The sequence below is a fragment of the Pyrus communis genome, chromosome 6 (genome assembly GCF_041283825.1).
Source record: "Pyrus communis isolate YQ-2024b chromosome 6, ASM4128382v1, whole genome shotgun sequence".
NCBI lineage: Eukaryota > Viridiplantae > Streptophyta > Magnoliopsida > Rosales > Rosaceae > Pyrus > Pyrus communis.
The window spans coordinates 7,687,592-7,697,885 of record NC_142570.1 but is presented as its reverse complement, the minus strand read 5'-3'; the positions used below and the strand labels follow the sequence as shown (position 1 = coordinate 7,697,885).

At 37.4% G+C, this 10,294-nt stretch overlaps 1 protein-coding gene across 1 annotated transcript; it reads right to left on the bottom strand.

The window, feature by feature from the left end:
- Positions 1-1,112: 1,112 nt before the first annotated feature.
- LOC137709676 (cytochrome P450 78A6-like) lies at positions 1,113-3,392 on the bottom strand. Its single transcript, XM_068448663.2, has 2 exons — positions 2,337-3,392; positions 1,113-2,003 (listed from the first exon to the last, which is right to left on the bottom strand). Exons 1-2 carry the CDS (start codon positions 3,327-3,329, stop codon positions 1,377-1,379), a joined length of 1,620 nt encoding a protein of 539 aa, XP_068304764.1. The 5' UTR covers positions 3,330-3,392; the 3' UTR covers positions 1,113-1,376.
- Positions 3,393-10,294: the final 6,902 nt, after the last annotated feature.

Below are 10,294 nucleotides of genomic sequence, written 5' to 3'. Positions count from 1 at the left end.
CTCACTTCATATAAAGAAATTATTTGTTTTTACACTTAAGACATTGATAAAATTATATTTAGAAAAACACTTCAAACTCAGTAATTTAGAAATACGGAAAAACTAATTTATTTTGTATCGAGAGAAGGAAACCAAAAAACTTCAGGCTTACAAGTAGATAGATTATGAGTTTTGTCTTCCATTTTAACTTTTAAAGTGTTTTTATATAAATCGTGAGGTGTTTTTTCTTATTTACTAACCTCGTCAATATAAGACTAAAAAAATAATGATATTTTCGAGTCTTTAAGGATATGTGTAAGTAATGAATGAGCACGAAATTAAACATTTTGATGGCACGCCATATGATTTGTAAATTTGGTCTAAAAATTTAGTCTACACATTACCCTTTGTTGAAGATTAGACTTGAATTGGAACAAATGTTCAAAAATAGCAACCTACATAGTTACTAGCTAGTAATTAAAAATAAATTAACAACCAAACAAAAATTTGTAAAAATTGAAAAAAATAAGCATGCACATAGCATTTCGAACTTAGGACCTAATTTTAAATACAAAAATCATTGCTTCTAATTAAACTTCTAATCATTTAGCCAAATTTTATAAATTTATACTGTTATGAAATTTTTTTTTTTGTAAAAATTAGAATTTAAATAAGCACATATGGTGTTTTGAACCCAATATCTCATTAATTTCAAACAATAAAATCACCGGTTCTAGTTAAATTTCTTTGTCATTAGAGCAAATTTTATAAATTTATACTCTTATGAAAACATATATAAATATGCCACACTAATAATTTTGGTACCCCTAATTTTTTTGGGCCCCAAACGGTCGACCTGCCCACACTGGACCTGGGCCAGCCCTGATTTCTCATCGTTCAACATAAAAGCTTCATTCAATCCACGTTCTCTTCTCTCAACTAGTTGCTCATCTGTAATTTTCACGCTAGCTAGTTCTGTCTAAGTTGGTGCATGAGATAACTTTGAGAGGTTCTTAAAATTGTAAACTATCAAGGCAAAAACCTATTGTTTATTTTTTATTTATTTATTTTTTTTATAACAAAGGACAATTTGATTGCTATTACGAAAATAAACACATTACAATTAATAAGTCTTAGTCTAGTACTATAACTTATGCTTTATTGTAAGGATCACAAGCCTGACACATACTAATATTGTACGATCGAAATTAGTATATACAACCTGATGCATTAAACAAGACTTCACTTGAAGGTGTACTTCTTACAAAGAACTTCTAAACATGTATATCCTACCAAATTCTCGTCTTTGGCGGTTGGCTATGGACAAAAAGATGAACACTCCGAGTCTCGGACAAAGGGTTTTTCCGGCTGGATGTAACCGGCATGCTTTAATTTGTTTAGTTGCGCCTGCGAAGCACTTGGACAGTGAGAGGGTTAGCCATTTGGCATGAAAGCCTCATCACTTCGGACAGGTCCACCGGGGCATTAGGATCCGACTTAAACCACTCAAACTCATATAGCAACAGCCCGACCCAGTAGTTTACTGTAGTCAACCCCAATACTTTCCCGGGGCAGCTCCTCCTACCCGACCCGAACGGTGCCAACCTCAAGTCAGACCCGAATACAGAGAACTGAAAGTCAGCTTCCTTGTTATTGGACACAAATCTCTCAGGCTTAAAGTCTAGTGGATCCAGCCACACTTCTGGGTCCCTGGTTATGGCCCACATGTTCACCATTGCTGTGGTCCCCGCTGGCACGTGATAGCCATCCACTATGGTATCTGTGATGGACAAGCGGGCCCAAGATAGAAGTGGACCCGGGGGATGCATTCTCAGCACTTCTTTGACCACCGCTTGCAGGTAAGGCAGGGATTGAATGTCGGATTCGACCAACGATCGTGATTTTCCCACGACGCGATCGAGCTCCTCGTGAACCTTCGATTGGATATTATGATGCATCACCATCCTTGCAAGGATCCACTCTATCAAAACGGCTATAGTATCTGTTCCTCTGAATATCATCTCCTATTGTATGAAATCAAAACATGCAACGTTAATAAATTTAAAAAGACCTGCTAAATATAGTTTATATTGAAAGTTGAAGGAAAAAGAAAATGCAAAACCAATTTACAACATAATTTAAAACTTTGTACTACTCTGTTTTTTTGAGAAACATCACACTATTATACATAAAAGCTATATTTTATACTAATTTACGTTAAAAAATTGAAGAGTTTGAACTCAATATTGAAAAAGAATATCATAATCACCTAGACAATCCACTACTTCTATCAAACATAAAATTAGACAAAATAAATATGGAAAATTAATTTAAGTGTTCGAGAATTTTTCGCTTACCCAAAGAACTGAAATCATATCATTGTCGCACAACTTATCAGCTCCATCAAGAGATAGAAGAACGTCGACAAAATCATTGTTCCTAGGACCGGTTTGGGCTCTATGCTCCTGAATAATTCGGCTGACGAGCCCGTTCACTTGAGGAACGAGTTTGTTGCATCTAAGCCGGATGCTCTGGAGGTCCAGGCCAGCAAGCCAAGGAAGGTGATCGGACCAGTTCAACTTTCCCAACATATCATAACCTTCATCGACAAGTCGACTCAGCTCCTCGGTCTCTTCATTCGATGAACTCAGCTCGTATTTACGTCCCAAAACTGAGCACATCATGCTGTTCAACGAAGCCTTCCTAAGTACGTCGCGGACAAGGAAGCTGTTATTACAACTTGTCGAGATAAGGGACACCATTTGATCAGCAATCCTGGAACGGAGACCCTCGGAAGTGGAGATTTGCTTCGGGCAGAAGAGGTGGGTGGCGGCGATGCAGCGGAGAGTACGCCAGTAACTTCCGTAAGGAGCGAACCCGATTGCTCTGTTGAACATGAGACAGTATGCTGACTCTTTTATTGGACGGTTGGCGAAGACGGAGCTGTTGAGGATTTCCTTAGCTACGTCGGGGTCGCATGTGACGATGGCGCGCGTCTCGCCCATGCTAAAAGCCATGAGCCTCTTTGCGCCGAAAACCTCCGCCGCTTTTGTGAGTTTGTGGTGAGCTAGGTTTGTCATGAGGTTCATGCTTCCTATGATTGGAAATCCACGTGGCCCGGGAATTGGGTTGGAGTTAGTGATTTCATTTTTTTCACGAGAGTTTCTTCTCTTCCATCGAATATTTCCCCACGCTGGACCTCCGGGAGAATAAGCCCAGTAGAAGACGGCCGCGCCTAGCCAAGCTGCGGCCGTGCAGAGGAACGCAACGACGGTGGTTGTGGAGGATAAGGCTTGGCATTTGGAGATGATAGCCAAAACCCATAAGCTCTCATCGATTTTTTTTTCCATGGAGGGTGGAAGAGAAAGTGTTGGTTTCCTTTTTTGTGTTGAACTATGAAGTGGGATTTTTGGGTTTATATAGAGTTTTGCAGTCACAGGTAATAGCAGGGTTTGTAGTGTGATACTGAAAATATAAAAAAGATAACCGTTAATTTGCAAAATCAAATTTGGAAATTTTTTAAGAATAATGCTAGTAAATTTGTAGTCTAAATGACATGGTAGTTAATGATTGAATTATTACTTAAGTATTGATTAACGTGTTTATTTCTTATTTGTGACATTTTTTAATTTGCAAATTTAGTTTACAAATTTAATCTTTCTAGTATTAACCAATTTTTAAACCAAATTTGCAAACCAAATGATGAAGTTGTTGATAATTAGATCATTACTTAAGTGTTGATTAACGTGCTTATTTTTTATTGGTGACATATCATTTAATTTGTAAATTTGATAAAAATTTGATCTTCCTAATATTATTTAATTATTCATATGGAAGTCACGGAACATTGGAGATCTTGGCGCAGAAATCATTTTCGTAACAGACAAGGGACATGCAGCAATCGTGTGACTCGACGCTCATTTCAAGTTTAAGCCATGGTTCATATTGTGATTTTTTGGGCAGAGACTCGGAATGGTTTATATTGGCATGTTTTTTTTATTTTTTATTTTTTTTTATTCTGAACAAAAGATATTATCTACACTAAGGGGAAGGGGCGGGTTTAGCCTTATAATGGGCTAACAATAATGTAGTTCAAATTCGTCTTTGACAAGAATCGAATTTAAAGTTTCTCACTTATAAGTGAAAAGTAATACCATTAAAACATAGTACTAAGTGACTATATTAGCATGTGTTGGCCGAGCTTAGTATAGTGGTCTGAAACTAAGAAATGCAATAAAGTGATTGGTTGTAGGCTTAATGGTGCACACCCTACCCTCCACGGGTAGGTGGTAAACGCCAAATGATTTCAAATACTGGCATGCGCTGGGGGAACATTTTCATACCAAAATAGAATACGCTCATTAGTCCTTAAATTTTTAATTTGTGAAAAATATCAAACTGATCAAGTAAATTGTTGGAATGAGTTATAATAATATATTGGTTAATTTAAATTTTTAATTTTATATCTACAGTATGGAATTTGTGTTACTAGGATTTTTTTTTTTGTTTCCAATTCAGGTTAGGAAAAAGCGAGTTAGCCAGCTAGACAAGTTGGAAAGATATGTGAAAGAGAGACAGAAAAAAAATTAGAGAAATTATAATGACATGTGGGCGATGTCTGAAGAAAATACAAATTTGGTTTGTGTAAAATTATATTACTGCTCATAATTTTACTTTATAATAGAAGACCAAATTGTTTGTCATCATCTTTTAATTGACAAAGAAAATTTTATTATTTAATAGTTTAGATATATATTTGTAATTGGTAAAAGATTGATTGTCGCATGAAGAATTTTATTTTTGTAACTGTGACCAGTAACCCATGCATGATCGTCCATGCCCCTCTTGAGTATTGACGAGAAAGAAATAATTTATCAAACTTTCCTCTCTTCTTTCCCTGTAAGAGTTCTTCCCTCTGTTTGAGGGTGCTTCTCACCATATTGTGTGAGTGATTTCCTGATCGTGCTTCCGTTTGGTACCGCCGATCCTAGCTGCGACTGGGATCGGTGGGTGGTTTTTTGTTTTTGCTTTTTCTTTCTTCTCCCCTTCCATCTGCTGATGGTCTTTCTCCTTTTCCTTTGGTTTTTTTGCTTTTGTTTTTTCTTTCTTCTCCGCTTCCATCTGCTGATGGTTCTTCTCCTTTTCCTCTCTGGCTTTTCCCATCCCCCAACCCCCGTGGGTATCTCTTTTCATGGCCCTTCCGTGCTTTGTTTTTCAGCAATGGTTTCTGTAGAGTTCGTGTGTAGAGTTCCGGTGTTGTATCCGACTCGGGTGTTTCTCACACCACCACGTTCTCTTTGTTGTTTGCTGTTTGCGACTGTGTTGCTTGGGATTTTCCCAGAGCTTCTTTCCGATGGTTGGCTTCTCTCTCGACTATCTCTTGTTAATGGCTGTGTGCAGGTGGCGCCTGTGGAGGTGATGATTGGCGGTGGACGGAGAATTGGATGGCTGGCTGCTTCTCGGATTGGCAGTGGAGAGGACAATGGATGTTTCTTAGATGTTCGTTTTTGTTTGGGCTTCACTGTTGTTGGGCTCATTTTCTGTGTTTTCTTTGTTTTTAGGTCCGTTTTTTTTTGTTTGTTTCTAGAAATAAACTGAACTTTGTTTTGTGTGTTAGTGTGTGTTTGTTTTAATAAAAGCTCGGCCACTTTCCCCCCAAAAAAAAAAAAACGAAATAATTTATCGAAGCCCTGTTCGTAAGTGAATGTAACTACTTTATCATTGCAGTTAAAAATAGTTACAGGTTTTTTAAGTTGGTTAAACTGTACTCGCATTCAAGAAAAAGTATATAATAGTCGTATAAGGACAATGTTTTGTCATTTTAATCCTCAAAACCGGCACCTTAACAGTTTTTTTTGAACGGAGATTCTCTCCGGATCCTCTTTGTGAGGATCTTAGGGATCCATAAATCATGTTCATTCATCGTACATCGTGTAGTTAGTTTTCCTCAGGTACTATTTATATTTAAATTTAAATAAACAAGTTTAAAATGATTTCTGACCGCACAATGCATGATGAACGGACACAATTTATGGATCAGGATCCTCGCAAGTGGATTCGGAGAGGATATATACTCGTTCATTTTTTTTTTGTCGAAACAATTACCTTAACAGTTGAGTTATATATAATTGTTGGTTCATTTTGTTAGTTTAAACTGTAACGAAGAAAAATGAGTAATATTACATTTGTATTACCTCTTTAACTGTTATAGGGCCCAACAACACAACTACCCAAAGCTTTGTTAATTTAATTACTAGCATATGGCCACATACAAAGTGTGTGAGAAATTTTTTTTATTTTTGTTTTTGAAATAGAAGGAGATAGGAGGAGAGTGATAGAAAATGTGGGAATAGGAAGTTTTTTTTTTAATTTTTTTTTTTAATTTTTTTTTTAAATTAGAGATATGTTAGGATTTCATGTAGGTGAGGCTTTGAAAAGAAACAGAAAAATTTGGTTGTGTGAAATTACATTTTTGCTCCATATTTCTTATTCATGTTCTGTTTTAATTAGAGGTTTAAACTCGTAATTTCTTAGGATTTTGGTTGGCAATAAATGTTTTATTAATTAGTAGAGATATCGATAACCAGAAGTAAGTACTTCACCACTGCATTCATAAATTTGGTTCGTGTTGTTAGTTAATTTTTACTCAAGGAACTGTATACATGATGGTCGCATGATGACTTTGTACTGTTAGTTCAAATTATATTAGTAAGTGCGCACAATTACTGAAGGTGGCTGATAGGATTTTTACCACCTGCAAAAGTAGTGAGAAAAACACTTAAAAATACTTGTAAGAGAACAAGGTAATTGTAATATAACAGCTCAAATAAGATCGTTCTCTACAATGATTGAATGAATAATTTGTACTTAAAACTAGTCCTTAATTCTTGTTTAAAAACTGATTTGAGAAAAGTATTTGAAACTGTGAGTTCAATTAAAGAAAACCGAAAACAAATAATTGATATTGATTTATAATTAAAACTGGCAGGAAGAATAAAATAAAAATAGTTTTGGAAAAATTAAATGACACACCCCGATCGAGACCAGGGCATGCTGGCCGTCACGTGGAAATGACGTAACCATGTGCACAGTGCGGAAGCCAATAAAATAGTAATAAAAATAGTACGAATAAATAAAAACCAGCTTTACACGAAGTAATAACATACAAGTGCAAGCGCAAGTGTGAAAATAAAGTTCAGAGCACGACGACCTAATGCAGTCCGGGAGAAAACGACACTACAAAAGCACACCCGAAGGTGGTCCTACACTGGTGATGGTCTGTCAGATATGCCGGGGAAATCCTCAGGGAAGCCACCAAACGTGCTAGCCAACTAGAACCTGGAGGGGCGCAAAACAAAAGCGTGAGTGAGCAAAAACAAAGCTTTTCGAAAACCATTTAATAAATAAGTTCTAACCCCTCGCCGTAAAACCTGTATACTTCCCAGAAAATATAATATACTATATATCAATCATGCTCGGAAAGTATGCTATGCCAAAACCTCAAAGTAAAATGCAAGTGCTTAGGTAATATCACATCAATGCCATATAATCTGTTAGCCGGAGTCACCTAGCGCGACCTGTACGGCTGAATCTAGAGCTCAAATCTCCATCTCACTAACTAGACTTGCACACGAGTCGGAACCACCTAAAGTGGTCTGTACGACAAGCCTGGGTGTAATATAAGTATGCTCAAGTGCTACGATCACGTAAAGGCTGGGCGAATAATCGCAGGTCACCTACGAGTCGGAACCACCTAAAGTGGTATGTACGACAGGACTGTGCACCTAACTTGGATCCAAGATGAGCGTGTGGTGCGGGAGGTGAACATCACGTGAAGGACTGTGCCCAACTCTGGGCGGGAGCACTAACACCGGGGGTGCAGGTTATGAGCTCTCTATGCATCTCAAATCACTACTGAATGTAAACATAAATCATAACTCACCTGGCACTTACCTGTGCGTCCGCAGCACCAAACATATATAAACATATGCGACTCATAATGCGTAAATAAAAGGCAAACTATAGGCATGGCATATAAACGTATAATGTTTCAAATCAATTTTTGGGAAAAACATAAGTATATAGGTATATACGGAAAACTAAAAGCCCACTCACTGGTATGTGGAAGGGTCATAACCCCCTTGCCTCGAGTGACCACGCTCGTCCTCGGGATAGGTATCACCTATATGCGAAACAACTATAAAAACGTTAATTTTAAAGCACATAACCAACCTTAAGAAATAACTTATCATACAATGCTCAAATGGGGTGTATGAATACACCAACGTGATCTACTCAACCTCAGGAACATCCCCATATTTTTAGAAAAAATTTTCACCGTCGCACGCGCTGGTTACGCGCAGGCACGTGCCTGGCACGCTGACGGCGTCAGGAATATTCCGTTAACTTTAACGGATTCCGTCAACGGCATTAGGAATATTCCGTCCAAACTGATGGAATATTCCGTCGTCTTCTCCGGCGAGGCTTCGGCGTCGTCGCCGGCGCCAGAAAATCGTGAAATTTTCAAATCGTCCTATCTTTTTCGTTTTTCAACCAAATTTCACAAAATTGGTACCAAAATGAAGCTTACAACGAGAGGAACAAAATCATACCACTTTCAAGTGCTAAAATCCACGGAATCTCGCCGGGAAAACACCCCCAACTCCGGCCAACCTCGAAACTCACGATCCCGACATCCAAAACCTTCAAACGAACCACCCCGAGCCTCCTAAGGACCTCACCAAGCTTCCTACAAGCTTGAAATTCCCAAAAACATAAGAATTTACGTGTGCATGAATAGTGACAAAAATCGAGTATCCCGAGTTCGACATGAAAACGAAGGTATCCTTACCTGAAATGGGTATGGTTGAACTTCTACGGGCCTCACGAGCATGGATATGTACTTTGTTTCTTCGATCTGTGAAGATTACAAGGGTTTTGGGGTGTGTCCGTACAAATGGGATAGAAAATGGGAAGGGAAATGGCACGGGACAGGGTGCAGGGATAGGAAAGGGTGAAGGAAAATATGGGAGAGTGTGTGTGTGTGGTCCACAATCAGCCACACCAAGCTCAAAACAACCATACAACGTAAAAATCACACTAGGGGCAAAATCATCTTTTCACGCGTACGTTTTAAAATTTTCGGAACGGGCTGTCACATTAAAGGTAAGAAACACTAGGGTTTAATAATCGCCATCGACAATCCTATGTAGTTTTACCAATTATTTATGAATTACACATCAGCTTTGAAGCTTAAATTTTCCTTACACATATTCTTCTTGTAATATTGAACTAATAACATATATCTAACATGCAATTTGTTTAATTAATCATGAATGCTCCGGAATATTCAGTACTCTGGATATTTTAACCATTAAATATTATTTATTTATTTATTTAAAAAAGAAGAAGATCTAACAGTAATGCTATTCATACCATATTTTTGTACCACATTTTCATACCACCTTAGGTGGCATTTCATGTGAACAGCTATACCATTTGAATTAATCAAAATTTTAAATTTAGTTCATTATTTAATAAACTAATAATTAAGAAAAACTAGTTAATTAATTGATGATTGTAATATATGATGAGTATTTCTCCTTCCTTTCCTTGGGTTTTGCAAATTTTTCAAATGATGTGGCTGTCCACATCAGATGCCACCTAAAGTGGTATAGAAATGTGGTATAAAAATATGGTATGGATAGCATTACTCGTAAAAATATGCCCGCAATATGTCTATACTCTGTAGTATCCTAGAAAGTCCCTTACTACGCTCTATCTCACCCACTCATAGACCTAGCTATCACACAAGCCATTCCTAACACTCAACCTTACGTCTGGTCTTCAATCCTCCATGTACTATCTGGTCATGGAAGAAGAAGCCTTAATGGTCAAACTTAATCTCTTCGGCCTTGCTATTTTCTCCCACCCCACCACTCCCACCACCACATTCACTACGGTCTCCTCACTGCATCCAAAGCTTACATTAATATTAATTTACTTCTTGAATTTCATTTACGAGTATCAAACCAAGCTTGAATATATATAGAAGAAGAAGAAGATAACAAACTTAGAGAGAGAGAGACAGAGAGAGAGAATACTTGGAGAAGAAGTAATTTGTTTGTTTTAATTCTTTTCATTAACTATTTACATCATCCTTATAGTATATATACACCTAATGTTGCTTACACTATAAGCTAACTGTTTAACAAACTACTAACTACTTGTCTAATCTTATGACACTTGTCAAGAGTATAGTCCTTAGATTGATTATTCCTTACATCCTCTCTCAATCTCAGGGGTAGCAAAACTG